We start from the raw sequence: 26109 nt of genomic DNA on the forward strand, positions 1-26109 counted from the left end.
GAAAAGAAGAAGAGAAGTAACCATGCATGTGTCTGGCTCTCCATGACCCCCATAGACTTGGACATGACAGATTGAGCCACATGTAGGTTTTCCTCTTCCATATGTGGGTTAGGTGTGACCTGGGCTTTACATTTTTCAAATACCACATACCCATGGTGGCAGAAAATATGACAATTCCGAGTACATTCATCCCCTCGCTGGTTCCGGGCTCTGACTTGTAGACTACATCTGGGGAAGGGGTGATATCAAGAGCAAAGTTCTGTATATGTGATCCATTTTCATCCTGGATCCCATAGATCAGGATTCTGTGAGTTATACTTTCTGATGAAGTCGTCTTCCCACCTTTCACCATTGGTATATTCTTGGTGCGATACTGGAAGGATGGAAAAAAATAAACACCAAAAATATGTAAGTACTGTATATACTATATCCATATGGCGACTGCGAAATGACTGCTACCAGTAATAGCTATAGATGGATTGGGTCATACATGGTACTACACACACTATGTATGGAAGACACCTCCGGTTCCATAATTGTATAATATCACTCATACATTCACATTTTTATATGAAGCCTCCGTCAAAAGCAACAATGGAACTCATTATAGGTCAATGAAGTCTATCATATGATAGCTCCAGTCCTCCATAGTGTGCACCATTACACAAAGAAGCCACAGGACAGATGTGACCAAAGCCTAAGGTTGCGTTCACATGGTCATAGGAGGCTCGGTGTGGAGAATCAATCAGCAGTTCCATTACTTTAAAGGCAAAAATAACCCAGCATGCAGCACTTTTTGCCTTTAATATTACAGACACCACAACAGAACTATGAGTGACCACATGGTAAGTCAATAGGGTCTGTTGGCCGCCATCCCTCACATCACATGAGTCACACTGTCAGCGGTGGCAGTAAGTGTACTTGGTCCTTGTATATCTACTGTCATTGCTAAGTGCTGGTAGCCCTATTGCTCAGTAACTAGCAGGAAAGAGGAGGACTAGGGAGTAGGTATACAAGAACATAGTACACTTACTGTCGGCACTATGCGCAGGAGTGCAGGAGGGAGAGACAAGAATGGGATGGCCAGTGCTTAGTGCGGACAGTCTGTATACAGCAACACAGCGCTCTTAATTTCCTCGCTAAGCGCTGGTAGTTCTATTCTTCTCTCTTTTCCCTGCATTTAGTAACCAACAGAGAAGTGCTGGAAAAATAGAAATGTACAGAGCTGCCAGCAGTCAGTGCTAACAGTGAGATAAGCAGGTACACAGGCAAAGAAGGCACATCTAGGGAGACAGGGGATGATGTAGTGAGATAAGAGGCAGGCTGAGAAGCCTCTGTATGTTCCACACCAGGGATGGCCAACCTGTGGCTCTTGAGCCACATGCGGCTCTTCGCTTCTTCAAGTGAGGCTCTAGCTGTGAAGCCAGGAATCACTCTCCACCCCATGCTCAGATCTCTTTTCCTGATCAGGCACTGTTACTACTTTGCACTCTCCACGACGTCCTGATGCACACAGTGTAAGAACGTAGTACGTGGAGACACGCACTATGACCTGACATTGCGGTCATCAGGTCACAGTGGAGAGCATGTCAGACCTGCAGAGCAGCAGGTGCCCGACCGAGCAGGAGCCCAGTGCCTGATCAGCGGAGGGAAGAGATTTTTTTTTTAAATTATTCAACTGAGAATGTGAGTCTGATCTGCGCATGGGGAGGGGGGGGGGGGGTGTCCTGATCTGGAAAATGGGGGGTCTGATCTGAGCATGGGGGGGTCCAGATCTAAGCATGAGGTTTCAGATTTGAGCATGGGGGGCGGATCTGAGCGGGGCAGTCTTGTTTGAGCATGGGTTGGTCAGGTCTGAGCATGGGGGGGGTCAGATCTGAGAAGGGGGGAGATCTGAGCATGAGGGGGGGGGGATCTGAGCATGTGGGGGAGATCTGAGCACTGAGGGTCTGACACTTGGAGTCTGATTTGTGTTGTCTGATCCAAGCATTGGGGGTCTGATTTTAGGAGTTTGATTTGGAAGTCTGATGAGGTTTGGTGATCTTATTGTAGGTCAGATAAGGATTGGGGATCTGATTTAGGAGTCTGATCTGAGGTCTGATGAAAAAAATATTTTTAATTGTTTTCTCTGCTAATGAACAACAAGAAAAAATATTTTTGGCAGACCTCAGATCAGATGAAAAATATATTTTTGTAATCTTATTTTTCTTTGTTAAAACCTAGGTGCATCTTGTAGGGCGAAAAATACGTTAACTGTATGTAAATATATAGCCTGTGGCTCCTGGTAGTCATACTTTTTTTTTTTTAGGCTCTTCGTGTATGTAAGGTTGGCCACCCCTGTTCCACACAGTCATCTTCAGCACCTAGTAGAAGCCTGAAGAAGGGCTCTCCTTATAATAAAATGTACTTCTTTGCACTAATAAGGTATATTACAAAATGCTTCACAGCCCTCTCCCTACACAACATAAAAAATAAACTGAAATGACAATTACTATTTTGTACAAAACCAATAAAAATGTATCTGATAAAAAAAGAAAAAGAAATGACAATTACACTTTAAAGTTTTTTTTGGGGGGATGTTCATATTGATCTCACGGAGCGCCGAGGCCTCTTCATACAGCTGATTGCCGGGGGTACCGACAGTCAGACCCCCACTGCTATGATATTTATGACTTATCCTGAGGATAGGCCATCAATATCAAAATCCTGGAAAACCCCTTCAAGACGGTGTAATATATTCTCTGGAACCTAAAACAGAAGTACAACCCATACAACTGATTGAGTCCGACTGACCTGCTTAAAAGTTGCTTCGACCAGATTTGCAGGAAACATGTTCCTAGAAAGAGAAAAAGTCATTTTAGTGTCAAATATATGAATATACAGTATATTATTTTTATTTTTGCACACAATACAATAAATAATAATAATTTTAAAAAATACATTTTCCTACTTTAAACATTAAAGTATTGTCTATACCCCTAGCCAGTGGGACCTGTGAAGAGAAATATACTTAACCTTTCCCCGCCACACTATTCCGACACCCTTCACTGATAGCTGTACACGGGGAGGTGTTATCAGAGAATGATAGCATTTTCTGTGTAAGTGTGTATACATAGATAGCTGTCAGTCACTGATAGCTGTGCACGGGGGAGGTGCCATCAGTGATTGATAGCATTCTCTGTGTAAGTGTGTATAGAGAGATAGAAGTCAGTCACTGATAGCTGTACATGGGGAGGTGTTATCAGTGATTGACAGCATTCTCTGTGTAAGTGTATATACAGGGATAGCTGTCAGTCACGGATAGCTGTACACAGGGGAGGTGTTATCAGTGATTGATAGCATTCTCTGTGTAAGTGTGTATACAGAGATAGAAGCCAGTCACTGATAGCTGTACACCGGGGGAGGTGTTATCAGTGATCAATAGCATTTTCTGTGTAAGTGTGTATACAGAGATAGAAGTCAGTCACTGATAGCTGTACACAGGGGAGGTGTTATCAGTGATTGACAGCATTCTCTGTGTAAGTGTGTATACAGAGATAGAAGCCAGTCACTGATAGCTGTACACCGGGGGAGGTGTTATCAGTGATCAATAGCATTTTCTGTGTAAGTGTGTATACAGAGATAGAAGTCAGTCACTGATAGCTGTACACGGGGAGGTGTTATCAGAGATCTATAGCAGTCTCTGTGTAAGTGTGCATACAGAGATAGCTGTACACAGAGGTGGGTTTAAATTCAGAAAACGCAGAGGATTTAATTAATAAATACAGATTTTTTTTTCCTATAAAACTATATAGCAATCTGCTCAGCTCCTCCTGCTCCATAGAATGATGTCTGCAGATTGCATTGCATCTCATGGCGACGGGTCCTCTTTAAAGATTGACACTTCTCACTTTTGCCATATGGCTTCCATTTATAACAGAAGCTACAATGCTGATCTATTGTACGAAGGATCCAAACTGTGCCCAAAGGACCCCACTCATCCAGTCATCATATGGGATGCTGCTGCCAAAGGAGGCTCAGAACGGAACCATTAATAAAGAAATCATTCATAAGGAATAAGCACCAACATCCGGAGGGACAGGAATAGCAAGAGTTTAGAATTTGTGTTCCCAAGATCTGATTTGTTCTTTTGGCACATTACATTACTGTGGCGTAAACTCTGGCAAACCATTACACATCCCCTCTCAGTACAAATAAATCTAAGTCCACTCCAGGCCTTATGGCAGAACTTCTGTTTAGGGGAGTCCATATTTTGTGCAAGGCTGACGGGAACAGATATAACAAAGTTATTTTCTCATCTACATAACAGCTTGACTTTAAGCCTAGAAGTCCACAGCAATAAATCACATGCGATTATTGGGTTACGTGATTGCGTTAGTTCTCATGTGAGTGCTGTATCGCAGAATAATCCGTAATTGCACATGACATCATATTTTCTCTCTGTGGTTGTATTAAACTCACATGCAATATTATATGATTGACCAGTTACGTAATATCACAATGCAATTTTTTTTTTACACTTGGAACTGTCTGCAGTTTTCTGCAATGGAGGATAGAATAGCATGGCAACGTACTTCATTCAAGATAACATCGCAACACATCACAGGGAAGAGACCTGCAAGATGCAGGAGCAAGAAGAAGTGAGTATCTACCAAGGGTAGCAACTAGAGATGAGCTGCATAACGGATCCGTCCGGTTTATGTTACGCAGGGGAGTCCTCTCCTGCAAAACGAAAATGGGACGGATCCGTTATGCAGCCCATAGACTTCTATTATGACGAAATTAATAACGGAATGCCTCTATAGGAATTTCGTTATGCATTCCGTCATAGAGTTGTGTTATGGTCCGTGGTAACGGAATCCATAACGCAATTCTGCTTTTACCACCAAATGAAGCGTGAACGAATTTCATAACCTGAAATTCGCTCATTTCTAGTAGCAACCAAAACACACACTGTTGCTTGTATTCCCATGTATATTACATATCTCAGGTTAAACTATAAAATTCAGACAGTCTCTGATCTCTGTGGTTACTTATCGGCGCTGCAGATCCACCAAGCGACGTAGGTAAAGTTCGCTTCACAGTGAAAAGTTCCAAAAGATGACGATCGCGCTGCCTATGAGTGTAGGATTCCACTCCCAGATTATTTTCCCAAATGCGCAGTTGTTTCACCTTGTAGCCAAACAATCGGATTCCAGAGGCTGGCGCACTCACGTACACCCGCACCCTAGAGAGAAGTTTTTACACAATAGTGAAGTTCCACCAGGTAATTCCGCTAAAAGCAATTTATTCTACTTACAAAATGGACATAATAATACAGCCTTCTAAAATCAGAAAGTAGAGCCGGACTGGGAGGCGGGAGCCTTTAGGGGAGGCGACAATGACAGGGGGGTGGTTAGCGAGACCCCCTGGTGTAGGGATTGGTGGGTTTCATTTAGTGGGGGTGGCTGAGGGGTTAAATGTGGTGAGCAGCAGCCGGTCAGGGGCCATTTTGTGAGGCGAGCGCCCACCCACCCACCCTGTTGAGGAGGTAGAAAAGGGGTGGTTAAGGGGAAAAGGGGGACGTTGAGACGTGAGTGAAGCAAGGGGGCAGGGGAAGATTGTCACGGCAGTACGGCGGTGGGGGTCGAGTGGTATTAACCAGTACCTCCGTCATGTCCTTGTGGGCTTTTAAGACAAGGACATTCAGATTTTAGAAGGCTGTATTATTATGTCCATTTTGTAAGTAGAATAAATTGCCTTTAGCGGAATTACCTGGTGGAACTTCACTATTGTGTAAAAACTTCTCTCTAGGGTGCGGGTGTACGTGAGTGCGCCAGCCTCTGGAATCCGATTGTTTGGCTACAAGGTGAAACAACTGCGCATTTGGGAAAAGAATCTGGGAGTGGAATCATATCTCAGGTTAAGTCAGCAATATCATACTGGTGGAGGTCTGGTACCTGGTTGGCCCACTGGTCGGCTGTTTTGGGCAACTGCCGTTACCAGAAACTCTACGGTGGACAGACCTGGAAGCAGAAGGTTCCATCCACTGTGTAGCGGCTGTGACGGGGTAGTGCAACTCAAATCCCAGTCAAGTAAATGGAAGCTGAGCAGTGGCGGGCCTGGGTCCTTTCTCTGGCACCCCCCCATACTTTATCAAATGTTTTTATTTGTACATTTTTTTTATAGTTCCCCATTTTTTTTTTGTACACTTTTTTTTATAGTTCCCATCGAGAACTAAAACAAGCAATCATCAGATTGCTTGTCTCATAGACTCCAATGCATTAGCATTGGAGTCAATGAGAACTTTACCATGTTCCTATGGAGCCCTGCCACAGGCAGAGACTCCATAGAAACTAATATGCAGCAGCCTCCTGTTACACAGGAGGACAGGGGCTGCCATATATACACGCTCTGGCTCCCCCGATCCCCACCGGGGGGCACTGGTGCACACCCGGACACCCGCGCGCTTCCTTTTTTTAGGGCATCCAAATGCCGTGGTCATATTTGACTATGCCATCTGACGGGTTAAAAGTCAGCGACCGGTGGTAATGCACATAAGTGGACCTTAGTGCTAATATGAAACAGCAGATACCCGGCTACCCTGGCACGTGCAGCGGGTGGCATTTTTAAATGCCCGGCCGCCAACGTAAATTTATGTTGGGTGGTCGGGAAAGGGTTAAGATTTAATTTATTTTTATAGTTACAGATACTGTATAGTGAGTGCACTGACATCATGTAGTAGCAAGTAAGCAGGATAAGAATATCAGGTCAGATTCAGATTGCTCCGGAGAGACAAGACCCCGTGATCACCCGGCAGATTGTTGCTCTGGTTTGAAGGGGATTAAAGTATTTTCATTCCTATAACTCACGTAGTGAAATTACGCTGGGAGCATTTCCAGGATAATCTCACACATTGTTATAAGGTCCATTTATCCCTACATTGTGCCAAGAGATTGATATTATATGTGACATACAATTCACGGATGCTGTATTGAAGTGGGGCAGGATTTCATCTATATAAAGGACGGTTATATAATAGAATATCACAAGATCATTGATAAATACAGAACATGTCCGAAGAACTTAAAGGAGTTGTATCACTTCAGCAGTAGTATTTATCATGTGGAGAAAGTTAATACAAGGCACTTACTAATGTATTGTGATTGCCCATATTGCCTCCTTTGCTTTCTTGATTGATTTTTCCATCACATTATGCACTGCTCGTTTCCAGGGGTTATGACCACCCTGCAATCCATCAGCGGTGGTCGTGCTTGCACAATTTAGAAAAAAAGTGTTGGCCTATGTGCAATCCTGCGGTCCCAGGTCAGTGCCTTGTCCTATAGTGTGCAAGCGCGCCCTCATAAGTGCCTTGTATTGACTTTGTCTACATGATAAATAAGTGGAGATTGGGTGCAACAAGGGCAATGGTGACACCCTCGATGCACCAAAGTCCTAATTTGCATATTTGCAAAAAGTATCATAACTCAACAGAAGAAAAACAGCGTTCACTGCTATGGGTCTATGCAAACAGTTGGATAGGGAGGTCGTTGATTCCCTTTTAAGTAAAAGATGAACAGTTTTTAAAAAACCACCTGTTGATTGGTCTGCTAGATGCATACAGTAGCTCAGCTGAGTGTGCACGTGTTCCCAGTAGGGCGAAGAGAACAGGCCCGAGCTGAGTGTACATGCCGAATGTATGGGGGAATCGGGAAGAATAGCTGTCAGCCAAAGGGTTCGTTCGACAGCTTTACTCCCCTCTCCCTACGGCTGGGTTCAGACCTGAGCGTTTTACAGCGCGTTCCTACGCGCTGTAAAACGCTCAACAGGCAAGAACCAATGATTCTCTATGGGAATGGTTCTCACCTGAGCGTTTTACAGCACGTACGATCGCGCTGTAAAACGCCCGACGCCCCAAGAAGTACAGGAGCTTCTTTGGGGCGTCTTGTCGCGCGTTCCCGTACATAGACTTCAGCGGGAACGCGCGACACTGGGCGTTCGCTTGTCTCTGTATGCGCGATTGCAAACGCCCGTACAATCGCGCATACAGAGCGTACGTTCAGTACGCTCAGGTCTGAACCCAGCGTCCAGGGTGGATGCCTACCAGCAGGTAGAGGTGACAGACAGCATTTCCACCCCTGAACTGGGCAGAGATTGGGGGGCACATTTATCAAGCTCGCCTGTTTTAAGCGGTAAAATTAGACTGGCGTATTTGATTTGGCTGTTAGTCTTTTGCCAAGTATTTAATGAAGGGGTTATCCGGGATTTTAATATTGAAGACCTATCTCCAGGATCAATATTAGATTGGCGGGGTTCGGACCACCAGGCACCCCCGCCGATCATCTGGCTGAAGAGAAGGCGGCGTGGCGTGCGAGCACATCTTTACCTTCATTGTTTACCTGTTCGCCGTCGACATCGCAGCGGCGAGCAGTGTAATTACAAGAAGCCGTCCCATTCACTTTTATGGGACGGCTCTTTCCTATTCAAGTGTATACTACAGAGCCGCCCCATAGACGTGAATGGGACGGCTGATAGTTACACCTGCTCACCGCTGCAATGTCGACGGCGAGCAGGTAGACAATGAAGAGAAGGCAGCACTAGCACGGCACGTGGCCTTCTCATCAACCAGCTGGTCGGATCTGATATTGATATTAAAATCGTGGAAAATCTCTTTCAAAGTCGCACATGAAAAATAGTAGCATCTGTGCGGAGAAAAATCGCACGTGTGCAAAAAAAAAAAGTTGTACTTTTACCACTCAAAACTGTCAAATAAAATAGGCCAGCTCTGGAGTGGAGTAAAAATTGGACTGTTTTTGCACCTAAGGCTACTTTCACACTAGCTCAATACCGGAAAAAAACGATTCAGTTTTGTCCCCATTCATTGTCAATGGGGACAAAACTGAACAGAACGGAATGCACCAAAATGCATTCCGTTCCATTTAGTTGCGTTCCCATACCGGAGAGAAAACCGCAACATGTTGTAGTTTGCTTTCTGTCCTGGGATGCAGAGCAAGACGGATCCGGCATGACCCCCAATGCAAGTCAATGGGGATGGATATGTTTTCTCTGCCACAATAGAAAACGGATCCGTCCTCCGTTGACTTTCAATTTAGTTCATGACAGATCCGTCTTGGCTATGTTAAAGATAATACAACCGGATCCGTTCATAACGCATGCAGACGGTTGTATTATCAGTAACGGAAGCGTTTTTGCTGAACCCCACCGGATCCAGCAAAAACGCTAGTATGAAAGTAGCCTGAGTCTACTTTCACATTAGCGTTATTTTATTCAGGTTTTGAGATCCTGTGACGCTTCCGTTTCATTTAATACATCCGGATGAATCTGTTTTGTGCAGATCTGGTTGCATTAAATAGAAACTGAACAAACCGTTACCGAATAAAAACGGATCCGGCACCATTAACTTTTTATTGTTTTTTATGGCGGATCGGGTTTGTTCAGTTTTGCACACCGGATGCATTTCATTCTGGTTTCGCAGACCGGACACAAAACCGCAGCAAAAAACTGAACAAACCGGAACAGAATGCATCCTGATCTGCTTTGTTCCGTTTGTCTCAATTGACAATGAATAGGGACAAAACGGAAGTGTTTTGCCCCAGTTTTGAAATCCTCTGACGAATCTCAAAACCGAAATGCAAAACGTATATGTGAAAGTAGCCTAAGTCGTAAAAAAAAGAACAAAAAAATTTGACAACTCCTGAATTAGTCTAGAACTAGGCGCAAATGCCTCCAAAACAAGCGAACTTTCAGAAGTAAATGTGACTAAGGCTACTTTCACATCCGCGTTTTTGCTGTCTGGTTTTGAGATCTGGCATGAGATCACACAACCACAGCAAAAACGCTTCCGTTATAATAATACAACCGGCTGCATCTGTTCAGAACGGATTCGGTTGTATTATCTCTGAAATGAAGAAACTGTCCGCGAAAAAACTGATCTGGCACCATTTGCTTACATGGTTTTTGGTGCCAGATCCCGCTTCTTCAGTTTCTCATACCGTAGACAAAAACGTTGCTTGCAGCGTTTTTGTGTCCGGCATTGGAACACAACAAACCGGAACGGAATGCATTCTGGTGCACTATGTTCCGGTTGGTTCCGTTTTTTTCCCCATTGACAATGAATGTGGACAAAACAGAAGTGTTGAGCTGGGGTTTTTGACAGCCTGCGCCGGATCTCCAAACCGGACAGCACAACGCAGATGTGAAAGTAGCCTAGTAAAATTAGACTGTCTAAATCAGCATTGCTAAATAGTATCATGCAGTCATGTGTTCACAGAACTTATTTGAAAGTAATACCAACTATCTAAGGAGTACTTGATACCAACTATCTATAGAATGACATGTAGAACCCCTATAGATAGGACAGCATGTGACACATATGTAATGTCATAGAATCAGAGAGCTGTTTGCATCATTTCCTTACTGCTCAGCGCTAAATACTCCTCCTTGGAAACCTCTGATAAACCTCTTGATGGATCTGTACTATAACTCAGCCACGGACTGCGCAGTTACCGGATCAGGTCCAGCAGAGCGTCCGCTGAGCTCATAACCGGCTTCCCACTATGTTCTGTGTTCTCCTTCTGGGCTGCACCCCCAGGGTGGATGATGGATACCATGATGATTCCCACAATCACCGCCACAAAGGTGGTCCATAAGTAGTAGGCAATGGTGAAAATACCCAAACGACTGGACGTCTTAGCATCGAGAGCAGCCAAGCCAGACATCAAGCTAAAAATGGAGAAAAGAGGAAATAAGTTAGAAATACCAAAGTACCAAATACATCAATGGCTCCAGCAGGCTAAGGCTCCATTCACACGTCCGCAACGTATTTTGCGGATCCACGGAGCCATGGATCTGCAAAACACAGGAAGCGGCAATGTGCGTTCCGCATTTTGCGGACCGCACATTGCCGGCACTAATAGAATATGCCTGTTCTTGTCCGCTCTATTATTTTGAGGAACGGAAGTGCGTATCCGCAATTCCGTGTCCGGGCAGCACATAGTGCTGCCCCATAGGAATGAATAGATTCGCAATTCCGTTCCGCAGAATGCGGAATGAAATTGCGGACGTGTGAATGCAGCCTAAGCGTAATCTGGCAGGCAAACTTCAACACTTTGCTTTATCTCTCTGCTGCTGTGCTAATCTTTGGCTTCAGTCTGGTTCCTCTCAGCTTCAGTTACTGTTTCTTATCAGAGTGAGGTATCCTGTGACCCGTTTTGCTGAGTAGGTTGTCTTTGGCTCCATTGTTCCTCTCAGAAGTACAGAGTCCTTTTATATATCAGGAGTGGGCTGCTCTCAGAGCTGCTTTCCCAAGCTCCTGCAGCAGTGAGGGGAAACGCTACCTCACCACACCATGCTACCCCACTCTCTTGCTCCAACTCTCAACTCCCCTTCTTGACTCCACTATCGCTTCCTCCAGGACTAGGCCACTTCTGCCCAAAAGGGGAAGAATGGAATGGTAAGTTCTATCTAAAGGTACTCTCTGCCAGATACACTGCCACCTGCAGGACAACCAGGCACATTATATTTAATAACAGTTGCGTAGCAATATTATTAAGGCACAGTATCAGAGGACCTGAAATTAAATACACAGATGACATTCTCTGCTAACCATTAGAGACAGTAGCTAGTTGTAAGAATGGTAGTGCCCCCTCTGGGGTACTACATTATCAGTGAAGGGGGGGGGGGGTGTCCCTGCACAGTCTGACATTATCAAATCAGTGTCTGACTGTGCAGGGACACAACCCCAACTGGTAAAACATCCATCCTAATCTTCATTGCAAACTGCTAGCAATTCAGTCATAACTTCCAACAGGAATAATAAAGGAATGGCACAACATAGAGCCATAAGAATAGAGGCTCCAGAATTGTTATTACAAGGGTAATGCAAGTAGTTACTTAGGCTACTTTCACACTAGCGTTCGGGTTTCCGTTCGTGAGCTCCGTTTGAAGGAGCTCACGAGCGGACCCGAACGCAGCCGTCCAGCCCTGATGCAGTCTGAATGGAGGCGGATCCGCTCAGACTGCATCAGTCTGGCGGCGTTCAGCCTCCGCTCCGCTCGCCTCCGCACGGACAGGCGGACAGCTGAACGCTGCTTGCAGCGTTCGGGTGTCCGCCTGGCCGTGCGGAGGCGTGCGGATCCGTGCGGATCCGTCCAGACTTTCAATGTAAGTCAATGGGGACGGATCCGTTTGAAGATGCCACAATGTGGCTCAATCTTCAAACGGATCCGTCCCCCATTGACTTTACATTGAAAGTCTGGACGGATCCGTACTAGGCTATTTTCACACTTAGCTGTTCTATGCTAAAAATAATGCAGACGGATCCGCCCGAACGCTAGTGTGAAAGTAGCCTAAAACAAACATGTCAGGAGAAGTGACATGTCTTCTTTAAATGAATAAAAATCTGTCTGCTTGTAGGCACCACTAAGCAGAACTAACTGAGTCCATATTTATACAGCAACTGTTGAGATCACTGAGAGATGTATAAATGCGGAAAGCTCCCCCTAGTGGCAGCTGCAGGCATTCATAATTGAAAGCATTAGAAAAACAGCACCTCACTTATACACTGGGTGCATGGTGCCTTGTAGCTCGGTCCTGTTCACGTCACCAGAGCTGAAGCAAATCCATAGACAGACGTAGAACTGTTTTTTGATGGAAAGCAGCAATTTGTTTTCTGGACAACCCCTTTAACGCTATGGCTGTGTGTAATTGAGTCAGGTTTGGGTTTTAGAACAAAAAACTAACGCCCTTAGAAAGTTAGCCAAAAAAAGTCTGTAATTACTGTCAATACTCCTTACCAGTCTACCAGTCCGCACTGCGATAATTAGGTCTCAGTGACAGCATCATATTGTATATATGGCCGAGCCATCCAATAGCAATAAGCCATGGTGAAGTTTGTCACAGGAAAGGAACCGGAACCCAGCGGCAGGGATCAGGTAAGTATCATTCCCTCTCTAGGTCTGGCCACATAGGTTGGTCTGCACGAATAACCCCTTTAAAAGGGTTGTCCCATGCCTAATGTAAAAAAATGAAAATCAGACATCTGACACATATTCTCCATGACAATCTCTTTCTAACAAAGCTAGAACCAGCCCTGTACCTCACATGGGTCCAGAGATCTCCCCATTCATGGCTCTGCTAGATTTATATCAAGCTGACAGCTCAAGGGCGTGTCTTTCCTGCTGCAGCTCAGGGGGGGTGTCTCAGCTCTCCCTATCACAACTCAGGGGGCGTGTCTCAGCTCTCCCTATCACAGCTCAGGGGGCGTGTCTCAGCTCTCCCTATCACAGCTCAGGAGGCAATTGAAGGATGAAACTGAGCATGTGCGGCCATCTCAGTGAGCAGGTCAAAGAAATGAGAAAACAAAAAATACAGGTGGCGCTATACATAATTACAAAAAACAAAATTGCTGCACACCGTTATATATACAAACAATAGAGCTAAGAAATGGGGGTCATTCTAGATAAAAGTGGTACAATACCGACTATAAATGAGTAATGGAAGCTCTTAGCGCACATACGTGTCGGGCCCATCTACCAGGCGTCAAGGTGGCTTCCCTATCGCTAAATATACTGCCTCACTTTGGACTTACTTAAGCCTACAATATTCAGGGCAGTGTAGGAACCAGCTACAAACGTACTCTGCTCAGAAGTCCCAGGTAGATGGGCGAGTTCAGTCTAAATGAGGCGCTACCCTCAATATATTGCAAGAAAATTTAGACTAAGGGCTCTTTCACACTTGCGTTCTTGTCTTCCGCCATAGAGTTCCGTCGTCGAGGCTCTATGCCGGAAGAATCCTGATCAGTTTTATCCTGATGCATTCTGAATGGAGAGAAATCTGTTCAGGATGCATCAGGATGTCTTCAGTTCCGGAACGGAACGTTTTTTGGCCGGAGAAAATACCGCAGCATGCTGCGCTTTTTGCTCCGGCCAAAATTCCTGAACACTTGCCACAAGGCCGGATCCGGAATTAATGCCCATTGAAAGGCATTGATCCGGATCCGGCCTTAAGCTAAACGTCGTTTCGGCGCATTGCCGGATCCGACGTTTAGCTTTTTCTGAATGGTTACCATGGCTGCCAGGACGCTAAAGTCCTGGCAGCCATGGTAAAGTGTAGTGGGGAGCGGGGGAGCAGCATACTTACCATCCGTGCGGCTCCCGGGGAGCTCCAGAGTGACGTCAGGGCGCCCCAAGCGCATGGATCACGTGATCGCATGGCACGTCATCTATGCGCATGGGGCGCTCTGACGTCATTCTGGAGCGCCCCGGGGGCCGCACGAACTGTAAGTATACCGCTCCCCCGCTCCCCACTACTACTATGGCAACCAGGACTTTAATAGCGTCCTGGCTGCCATAGTAACACTGAACGCATTTTGAAGACGGATCCGTCTTCAAATGCTTTCAGTTCACTTGCGTTTTTCCGGATCCGGCGTGTAATTCCGGCAAGTGGAGTACACGCCGGATCCGGACAACGCAAGGCTTTAAACCTTCAGAATCACAGGTGCATATCCATGAAGCAAACATAATTACAAAAAACTAAATGGCTGCACACCATTATATATACAAACAATAGAGCTAAGAAATGGGGGTCATTCCAGATAAGTGGTACAATACCGACTACAAGTGAGTAATGGAAGCTCTTAGCGCACATACGTGTCGGGCCCATCTACCAGGCGTCAAGGTGGCTTCCCTAACACTAAATATACTGCCTCACTTTGGACTTACTTAAGCCTCCAATATTCAGGGCAGTGTAGGAACCAGCTACAAACGTACTCTGCTCAGAAGTCCCAGGTAGATGGGCGAGTTCAGTCTAAAAGAGGCGCTACCCTCAATAGATTGCAAGAAAATTTTGACTAAAACCTTCAGGATCACAGGTGCATATCCATGAAGCAATGATAATTACAAAAAACTAAATGGCTGCACACCATTTTATATACAAACAATAGAGCTAAGAAATGGGGGTCGTTCCAGATAAGTGGTACAATACCGACTAGAAGTGAGTGATGGGAGCTCTTAGTGCTATACAGATATATTATATGAGATAACTCAGTGGCTATGCTAAATTTTTTAATTATATGCAGTTACAAAAGAATTCAGATTCAGGTGCTGGTTTAAAAACAGCAGAATAGTTTTTTCGTGGGACAACCCTTTGAACTACTGTGACCCTGTGTAACTGCCCAGGTTGCATATATGGGACATCCGCCCCTGGCCTGAAGCACTACAAATGACATGTTGCTCTTGTGGCCAGCGAACGGCCCAGTGACAAGCAGCATGGGGTGGCTGTCGAAGGGAAGTACCGTCTATCAGGATTTTTTAATTTTTAATTTTTTAATTTTCTTTCAGCCAAGACTTCTGTGAGGTTGAAACTGCATTGGTTTACGTAAACCACATGATACCGCGTAATTTGTATTAAACTCCAAAAAGTTTCTTGGAGGCACAAGGCTATGCAACTTCAGCCAGCACAAACCCAATCTGCAGAATCAGCCAAAATAAATAGCTTTTTACAAAAAGGCGTGATTCATATACATTTTAAGGCAGATTTCCACTGTATTTGGTACAATAATTGCTTTTCGGGCCCGGAGAGCTGGCAGAACGTTTAGAAGGTGACCTGTGATCTTCTGACTCGCGACATGTTTTCTCACTCTTTGCACCTGTTTCTGTACAATGTTTGCTTGTGTTTTTGGATATGGAAAAAGAACAGAAATCAAGTGCAAGAAGCCACCTGGGAAGTGAGCGGCCCACATGTGGATTATTGGAGGAGCTGCCTGGGACGCTTACGCCGATCACGCGGAGGCTAATCTCACCGCCTACGTCTTACACAAAGGAGAGCCACACATGGACAAGCAGCTTTCACAACAACAAAGCTCGCCTCCTGTGTGACCTCTTCAAATTCCCTTGACATTTCACACTGACTATAACCCTTGGGCAGCAATGGTCAATCGGCAACATCATGGTGGCCTCGGACGCAGAAGGTGGCGGTCAGGGGTGTAGCTAAAGGCTCATGGGCCCTGGTGCAAGAGTTAGGCTTGGGCCCCCCTTCCCTCAGTGCTTTGTGTGTCTTCTTATGTAACACAAGAGTCTTTGGGTCCCCTCAGGCTCCTGGGCCCGGTAGCGACTGCTACCTCTGCACCCCCTATAGCTACGCCCCTGGTGGCGGTGTATACGCGCTCAGATTTCTTTTTCCATATGTTCAGTTCACTATAATGGAGGGTAGCCATGCGTTTGGAGGAACGTGTGGGGTGAGCCCCTGTTCGTGACATTGATGCAGATTCCCGCAACACATCATATATTTATGGATACGCTTATAGGCACGAGCACACGACCATATTTTGTATCCGTATCCGCATTTCTTGGGGACTGCACACGGATCCATTCATTTCTATCGGTCCGCAAAAAAATAAAATAAACCAGCAGCACACGAATGTCTTCCGTGTGCAGTACTCATCCTTCCACCAATTATAGAACATGTCCTGTTCTTGTCCGTATTGCAGACATGAACAGTAATTTCTAGTAATGGGAGTGAAAAGAATGCGGATTTCACAAGGAAGGAGTCCGTATTTTGTGGATTAATGGTTTGCGTACCACAATATAAACACAATCATGTGCGTGAGGCCATAACTGCCTGAGATGGAAATATCCCTGTCACATACTTAGGCCTTATTCACATGTTCAAGATGAAATCTGTGATAAGAGTGTCAGTGATTTATCCGTGAAGAATTCTGTGAAGAATTGGTTCACATGTCCGTTCCCATAGACCAGGGATGCTCAACCTGCGGCCCTCCAGCTGTTGTAAAACTACAACTCCCACCCTGCCCTGCTGTAGGCTGATAGCTGTAGGCTAAGGCATGCTGGGAGTTGTAGTTTCGCAACAGCTGGAGGGCCGCAGGTTGAGCATGCCTGCCATAGACTATAATGGGCATGGCGGATAAAAATAGAGCTTCTGTGCTCAAACACGGATGTGTGAAAATGCACATTTAGGGCACTTTCACACTAGCATTTTTCTTTTCCGGCACTGAGTTCCGTCCTAGGGGCTCTATAAAAAATAACTGATCAGTTTCATCCCCATGCATTCTGAATAGAGAGCAATCCGCTCAGGATGCATCAGGATGTCTTCAGTTCAGTCTTTTTGACCGATCAGGACAGAGATAAAACCGCAGCATGCTACGGTTTTATCTCCGGCCAAAAAAACTGAAGACTTGCCTGAATGCCGGCATTTTTTTCCATAGGAATTTATTAGTGCCAGATCCGTCCTTCCCGTCTGCGAATGCGCAGACCCGGAAAAAAAAGGTGAAAAAAATAAATGCCAGATCCGTTTTTCCGGATGACAACAGAAAGACGTCCAGCATTTCAATGTATTTGTAAGACGGATCAGGATCCTGATCAGTCTTACAAATGCCATCAGTTGGCATACAATTTGCCGGATCCGGCAGGCAGTTCCGATGACGGAACTGCTTGCCGCATCACTCTGCCGCAAGTGTGAATGTACCCTAAAATGAATGGGTACGTGTGCTGTCCGTGAATCACTGACGTGTGAATAAGGCCACATCCTGCAGCGAGTCCAGCTGCACTATGACGGTGCCCGCATGAAATCTAGCGCTGATTTTTCACGTTTGTGCTCTGTATCGCTAGGATGGCACATGCAGACCACGTATTCTGCTGCTTGTGGAGCAGCGAAGAGGATTAGTGCGCAAGTGCCATTGACGTCACTGAACCGGGAAGTGAAGGCGCCATCGACTTTATCTGCAGTCACCTCCACTTCCACGTTCAGTGATGTCAACTGCGCTTGCGCACTAATCATCTTAGCTGCTTGGCAAGCAGCAGAAGATGTGGCGCTCATGCACCGTGCTAGAGATTCAGTGCGCAGGTGCGAGATTTCTCTGTCAGTCTAAGGGAGGGGGGGTGGCTGTTGTTTACAATGGGGATGTCGCTCGGAGCAGTGCTCAAACCGCATAGGTATGCCTCCTGGTGCTCCAATAGCTGGTTTGTGTAAAAGTACTACTTTCTTCAGAGCGCTGGCACTTACACTGCAAAGAAAGGGATCGTTTTACTCAGCGTCATCAACCCTACTAGGCCATATGCCTGGTTTTATAGGGTTGATCCCGGTGACAGAGCCTCTTTAACATCTGGCCTGTATGCTTTGCTTGTCAGACAGGCTGTAATGTGTATTGGTTTTTTAAGTGACTGTAAGCAAGAACCTATGGACCTGTGATGACTAACCTCCGGCACTCCAGCCGTGGGAAAACTACAACTCCCAAGATGTAGACTTGCTTGGCTGTTCTCAGAACACCATAGAAATGAATGGAGCATGCTGGGAGTCGTAGTTTCACCACAGCTGGAGTGCCAGAGGTTAGCCATCACTGCTATAGGGGATGGTTTCCTGCAATGTATTTTTCTCCAATCTTGCTCCTTGTCATCGTTTTAAATCCGATCCATTGGAGGTGAACCGCGATCAGTAAGAGTGTAATTACAGCTGAACTACCTCTCCTGCAGCGGGTCGGCGGTAGTCTGAGACATGCCCCCTATCTCATCATTGGTTCAGGCTGCTGTTTTATACTCCTTCCCTTGCAAATCAGACCTGCCCATTCAAGTCTATGGGAGTGAGAAAAAAAAATAACGGAATGTACACAGAAGCCGCCCGTTTTTCAAGAATCACGCAGTCATGTGAATAAGGCCTTAAGGGACTGTACACTTAGCTGGCAAACGGACACATTCTTTTATGGTAGCTCCATTTAAACCACTTGGCATGAGATCAGTCATTATTGGGCTCTATGCCCAGTGACCCCTGCTAGACAGCAGAACAAGGAACCGCGGCATTCCTCCTAGTGCGGTGCCCGTCTATAAACTAGAAAACTTACAATAGGGCACAATGCTCAGAGGAGTACTGCCACTCGGTAGGAGGCAAAGCATGCAGAATACCCCAATGAAATCTTATTGCATCTTCGTCTATGAACACTATAAAAGAAGGTGCCCCATAGTACGGTATACCAATAGATGGCAGCAATTAACAATAGATGACGTTGGCAACAATGAATTAAAGGATGTCCTTTGCTCACTGGAGGGAGTGGTATATCGACCAGACACATCACTATGAAACACATATAAGACAATCAGCCCCTAATCAACATGGCCGCTGCTCTAGCCTGCACACCTCAACAACTAGACCAATGGCTGTGCCCCTGGACGGAGTACCATCACTGCTCACATTTTGCGATACATGTGGGCTAAAGATTCAATCACCAAATCAATGAAGTGTCATGTAGAAAGCACCATCCTAAGGCCTCATGCACAAGGCCGTGCCGTTTTTTGTGGTCCGCAAACCGCGGATCCGCAAAAAACGGAAGCCGCCCGTGTTGCCTTCCGCAATTTGTTGAACGGAACAGGCGCCGGCAATATAAATGCCTATTCTTGTCCGCAAAGCGCGGACAAGAATACGACATGTTATATTTTTTTAACGGGGGCCGCGGAATGGAGCCACGGATGCGGACAGCACGCGGAGTGCTGTCCGCAATGGGTCCGCATCCGAGCCGCCAAAACGGCGGCTCGGATGCGGACCCAAGCAACGGTCGTGTGCATGAGGCCTAATAGCCACGTGCAAATACAGTGCGTAAAGAAACAAGATGAAATGTAAACCAATAGTATTGCTGTGATTTAAGGGATGTGAACACCTTTGGAGCACTTTTTATTATTGCGTTCTACACGTCTTGGGTTAAAAATGATTTTTCCAATTGGTATTTATTACAAATTTTCTTTAGTTTGTTCTCTGTAGCCCTCAGCTTTTCCTCTCTCTCTGCAGACTGGTCTTTTGCCTTCTCAGCTCTCTTGGCTCCATCTTTAGCCCTTTTCTCTTCACTCCTGACAGCTCATAAACACTCATTTAAGTTCTTATGAGTTTGATAAGAATATGGTTTATGTGACTGTATATGATCTGTCATGGAGCTAGAAATAAGGGCTACAGATGGAGCCACGAGGGCTGAGAAGGAGATAGACCAGTCTGCAGAGAGAGGGGAAGCTGAGGGCTGCAGAGGACAAGCTGCTGAACATTTGTAGAGGGGTTCTCTGGAATTTACCTAGTGATGACTGATCCTCAGGATAGGTCATCATTATGAGATCCTCACGGGTCGACCCTTGGCACCTCCACTGATCAACTGAAGAGGCCGCCGTGCTCCGTGAGTGCTTAGACCTCTTCCTTGGCCATGTGATGTCACGTTCATCTGTCACATAGCCTAGGAGCAGCTCATCCCCATTTATGTGAATGGGCTGAGCTGCAATACCAAGCACAACCACTACATAGTGTATGGCGCTGTGCTTGGTAAGCTGCGGGGAGGGCACAGGCTCAAATAGCTGATCAGCGGGAATGCTGGGATTCAGGCCATGCCAATCTTATATTGATGACCTATTCTGAAGATAGGTCATGAATAGGTAAATCCTAGAGAACCCCTTTGCGGACCAATTGCAAAACCTTAGTTTTAGCCCAAGATAAGCAGAATGCAATAATAATAATAAAGTGACCGTCAAAAAAATGTCCTTAGCCTTTGACCAAGTGCACCCCCCCATTAATTCTGCTGGCTGACGTCTAGATATTTACTGTTGTACCACAGCTCCTGACACCAGATGGAGAGGTGACGCCCTGTAATCCGGCTCACTCATAGTCTTACTGTGTGCACCTTGTTTGCGTGGATTTGTTTTCATGTTCTTGACAGTCACGTAGCTTCGTGCCAGCAAATTGACATCTTATTACCAATTAGGTAATGCATTACTCTGTGCTATTTCGGTAGAGCTAAGGTCATAAAAGGTCAAAGCAAATGCAATAAATGGTTTCCGAATGGAAACAAATCGCCGAATCGGACAAGTAGTTGTTTGGAGAGGCGGAGGTAGCAGCCACACTTCAGCACTGCCAGGGAACGCAAAGTGGCCCTGGAAAAAATATAAAAAGTGGCCCCGTTTTGTAGTAGGGTCCAAATTGATGGAAGGCAGGGCCAGCAATACCATATTGTGTCACATTATTCCGCCCCAACAGAGCCAAATACCACAGTCCACTGACAGCAGCACAAAATACATCCACAAAAACTTCCACTGGCCGGCCATGAGGAGGACCCAGGCGGCCCCCTGGGCATCGGGCCACCGGGAAATTTTCCTGTAAGGTCTATGGCCAATCCGCCCTGAGCACTGCTGACTTTCAGGGGTCCAACTGTCCCCCTGCCTGCTCACCAGTATGATCAATGGTACATGGTAGGTGAGATTTTGTATTGAGGCCAGGAAGTTTACACCTCTGCACTGAATAATCGCTGTAAAAATGTACCGTAAATCTTTTTTATAGTTAACAGATAAAACCAAATACAATTAAATACAATAAAAACAAAATAAACCCCATGGTGACAGCTATACGCCTTTTTCACGGCGGTCATTAGGGGTCCTTAGGCTGGGCCGCCGCCTTTTCACGGCAGCCCGGTCTAAGCGCTTCATGGTTCCCCGGTGCAGCGGAGAGCGGGGGCTCAGCTCTCACATGCCCAAGTGCCGATCAGGGCTGTTTAACAACTTACATTCCACGGGCACTGGCGCCCACCGCATGTAAGCAGTGACAGAGGGAGGGGACTCCCTCTGTCTCCCATCGGCAGACCGCAAATGAGATTGCGGGGTGCTAATGTGTGTATAGGCAGGCTGGGACCTGGTATAGGCCCCAAGTCTTCCTTGAGTGTTCTCCAGCAGGCTGTACCTCTATGGCGCAGCCTGCTGGTCAATGTCAGCATAGCACTGACATTAAAGGGGTTGTGTCACTTCAGCAAATTGCATTTATCATGTAGAGAAAGTTAATACAAGGCACTAACTAATGTATTGTGATTGTCCATATTGCCTCCTTTGCTGGCTGGATTATTTTTTCCATCACAGCTGAGCTAGCCCTGCAAGGCATTGTCCCAGGTCTAACAGGACACTTTGTGGTGGCAGACTTTGTTTAAGTAAATTCAAGTCATGGGTAAATAATCACATGGGAAATGAAACCCCAATAAAACAAATAGAAATCAGAGATAAATAATAACTTTTATATGCAGAATAAACAAGATTTCCGGCTGTTATTTCAGAGCAGACATCATATTGGATCTCAGGACATTTACTGAGCTCATGTTCCTTTCATAAACATTCCCATTTCTGCTGCATTCAGGTATTCCTAATAAATGATATCACTTCATGCCTAAAAATGAAAAACAAACAAACAAACAGGCTCTTCTCAAGCTATTTTTGCAAATTACAACAAGATGTTTCTTAAAGGGGTTGTCCATTTTGGACAATTTCTTCAGTATATCTCACAGCTGGGCCCTACAGCTGTAATCTGAAGGGGAAACTGGCTGCAAGTGTTTAATTCCCTTGTGGCGCCACCACAGGAGAGATGAAGCATTACACAGTTCTCATGAAGTCTATGGATGTCTATGTAATGCATTAGACAGGTCAGATCCTCCAGAGCTAGAGAGCCTCTTTGTAATTGTTCTCCGCTAACAGAGGAGTGTCTTAAAAAGGGGATGATTCTCGCTCTATTAAAGGGATTTTCTAGGATAGGTCATCAACATCAGATCGTCGGGGGGTCCGACACCCGATCAACTGTACAAAGAGAAGGCACGCGCTGTGTATGTGTGCCGACCCCTGTCTCTCTACCTGCTCGCTGCTGCTATGTCTATGGCAAGAAGGAACTGAGTCAGGAGACGCACGCGCGCACAGATCCTTCTCTATGTACAGCTGATCGTCGGGGGTGCCGGGTGTCAGACTGCGGCCGATCTTATATTGATGACCTATCCTGAAAAAAACCTTTAAATCAGAATTCCCCAATACGATATTTGACTTTTTTTTTTTTTTTTTTTTTTTAACAGTATGAAGTTATGAATGACATACTAGCAGTTTACAATGAAGGTCCAGATGGGTGTTACCAGTTGGGAGGGAGGGGTATCCCTGCATAGTCTGACATTGGCAGCACTCTGATTGGATAGTGTTAGACTGTACAGGGACACACCCCCAACTGATGACACCCATCTGAACCTTCATTGTAAACTGTTAATAATTCATTCACAACTTCTAGCAGGAATAATAGCGAAATCCCACAACACACCGTCATAAGAACAGAGGCTCCAGAATTGTTATTACATGGGAAATACAAGTAGTTGCTAAAACAGACATGTCAGGAGAGGGGACAGGTCTTTTTAAGACCATAGTGTAAATTTTAAAGTAAAACCAGTGAATTTCAAGTTTCATTTGGTGTATTTATTAAATGTACTCTCCCCATTATACCTTAGGATCCCTGATGAAAATATCATGGCATATCCCCGCGATACACCATATCATTAGATTGGAAGACCCCTTTAATTTATAAGTTTATTTTCCTTTGTATATTGCCTTGCAGAAGGTATAAGATCATCTTTGCTCTTGCGGTGGGGCTTGATCCCAAAGCAAAGACCACTCAGTAATTACAGCAGCGATTATGTGGCAACACCAAATAGCTAAATACAGCGTTACTTTATTTAATAGTGGGATCAACATTACCCCTGTTATAACTCGTGATCCTTGTATTCGCCTGCCTCCCTTAGTTTCAAGGGGTATTCAGATTATATAAAAGGGGTATTTCTTATACTGCCCTACTCCAGTTTGTTTGTTTTTTGCCTGTCCATAGTTTTTAGTAATTGTTTTTGCTGTGCTATTGGCCTGTCAACCAACCAATCACTCCTGTATCTCAGTACATACATTGTTTGAGGGCCAAATTGTGATTGAATGTAGCCTTTATTTCGAGAATTTGGTCTTCCGTCCTTGTAAATTAAAAATATGATTGATCTGATTGTAGCATATATGGGCGCATCTTGCTGGGAAAAAGGGAAGGGGGGGGGGGGCACCAGTCAATATACTGACACTTATAGTCCAGGCAATGCTCCCTGGGAAAAAGGGAATGTAAATAAACTCTGCTTTTCTAACGCCAACTATTGAAGATAGCTACCCTATAAGTCCTTTAACAGGCCTTGGAATCTAACTTGGGACATACAGGTGAAACTCGAAAAATTGTAATATCGTGCAAAGTTCATTTATTTCAGTAATGCAACTTAAAAGGTGAAACTAACATATGAGACTCATTACATGGAAAGCGAGATAATTCAGGCCTTTATTTGTTATGATTATGGCTTGCAGCTTATGAAACCCCAAAGTCACAATTTTGAGGTCCCCTTTGCTCAGGGGGTATGGATTAATTAGCTGACTAGAGTGCGACACTTTGAGCCTAGAATATTGAACCTTTTCACAAAATTCTATTTTTAATTTGCATTACTGAAATAGATGGACTTTTGCACGATATTCAAATTTTTTCGAGTTTCACCTGTAAGCCAGAACCAAAAGCTTTTCCAAATGACACCCATCCACAGACAGCCGTATCTTGCCCCTCATCAGTGCTGAGCAGGGTACCGGTACTGGACATGTGAGAGGGCTTTGATGAAGGTCCAGATACAGTTTCTCCCTGTGAAGAGCACCAGTTAGCATAGGGAGTCTTATAGGTCAGGAAATGTTCCCTGGGGAAAAGAAGGAACATTTTGGCTTACCATATAGCCCAAGTCTTGTCCACTGCCCGTTAAAGGGTCAGACTTATAGGGAAGCCATCCAATGGTTGGGACTAGAGAGCTATATTTTCTTCACCTGGATGAGAGATAATTTAAATGGCCTTAGCTAGAAAGACTACAACATTAAAAGACTATACCATAAAGGTTCCTTCACAAATAATTTGCAAGATTTTGGAAGACCTAATTCTACCAACAACCCAACTGACAATTCCTAATTTCATTTTAAGCAGACCCACAGATAAGTCAACAGATCACAGGGCAAGATTTCTTGAATTTGGTGCTTCTTCTGTTCTTGCCTTCATTCTTGAATTCTCCAGTTTTCTAGTTTCCAACAACCCACCTTACCAAGCAAGGCCTTCCCCAAATCAAAGTCCTTATAGTGATGCAAGACAAGAGTGTGATGCCAAGTCTACATACCTCCTGCCGGCACCCTACATGGTAGGTAAAAGTGAACCTTTGGGCAAAAGTGGACAAAGCAGATTTTGAGGTGCCCATCCCAAGCCCACAGTTATAATTTCCTGAATCTTGCTGATCCAGACATTCACAAGACCCTGATGGGTCACTAGATCAGAGATCACCTCGTGAGAACAACTTAGTCTACATTCACACTGGCGTTTTGGTTTCCAAAACTGCATCAGGAAACCTGACCATGTGGTTGTGGTTTTTGCACATTATTGTTATTGCAAATGTGTCCAAATCAGCAGTTTATCTTTAGCCTGAATCAGACAGCTGAAATCTATCTGCAGCATCGACTTTCTCTCAATGGGCAGTTTCACCGGAGATTTAGGGTACACCGACACGCAGTGGTGTACACAGAGAAGTAAGGGCCCCAAGGATCAAACTAGGCCCCCCACACAGGACAGAAGGGTTTCCTCCTAAACCCCTTTAAATGACCCTTGGACCATTTTTTCCACTTCCTCATTTGCTAAAAGTTGTTCCTTTAGAGCAGGGATCCTCAACCTGCGGCCCTCCAGCTGTTGTAAAACTACAACTCCCACCATGCCCTACTGTAGGCTGATAGATATAGGCAGTCTGGGCATGCTGGGAATTGTAGTTTCCAACAGCTGGTTGGGCATCCCTGCTTTAGAGGGTAGAGTCCTGACCAAGTTTTCAGAGGGGACAATCCCAACTAAGAGTGGGCCCCCTCTTGCCCTGGGTCCCATAGCAGTCGCATGGTCTGCCACTATGGTGGTTATGCCCCTGGCCGCACGGCCAGGTTTCCTGATACCATTTTGGAAGCCACATGAGGAGTGGATCAAAAAAGGAGAGAACGTATAAAGAACAGATATGACTTGTCCCCTTTTTTTAATTCACACCCCATTTTGGTTTCCAAAGCTACAGCAGGAAACCTGACCGTGTGGCCGTACCCTCCAGTAATACCATTGCACTACATTCACTCCACTACGGGCATCGCTCTCGGGCATAATAAAACACACTCAGTCGTCTCCGACGTACAAGCTTCAAGTCAATGTCTCGTCCCAGACTCGATGGAACCACACAGTTGTTCCTCATTACAGATACGTTCCATGTGTATC

At 45.4% G+C, this 26109-nt stretch overlaps 1 protein-coding gene across 2 annotated transcripts in view; it reads right to left on the bottom strand.

Moving 5' to 3' along the window:
• The window catches only part of SLC1A7 (solute carrier family 1 member 7), a 73609-nt gene that overhangs the window by 33730 nt on the left and 13770 nt on the right, over positions 1-26109 (bottom strand). For both annotated transcript variants that reach the window (XM_044301422.1, XM_044301423.1), the window contains exons 3-5: positions 10507-10722; positions 2794-2836; positions 151-373 (exon numbers count right to left, since the gene is read on the bottom strand). In XM_044301422.1, coding sequence (XP_044157357.1) covers positions 151-373; positions 2794-2836; positions 10507-10722 — 482 coding nt within the window. The remainder of the gene's footprint in view (positions 1-150; positions 374-2793; positions 2837-10506; positions 10723-26109) is intronic.

This window comes from Bufo gargarizans, chromosome 7, assembly GCF_014858855.1.
Source record: "Bufo gargarizans isolate SCDJY-AF-19 chromosome 7, ASM1485885v1, whole genome shotgun sequence".
NCBI classification, from domain to species: Eukaryota; Metazoa; Chordata; class Amphibia; order Anura; family Bufonidae; genus Bufo; species Bufo gargarizans.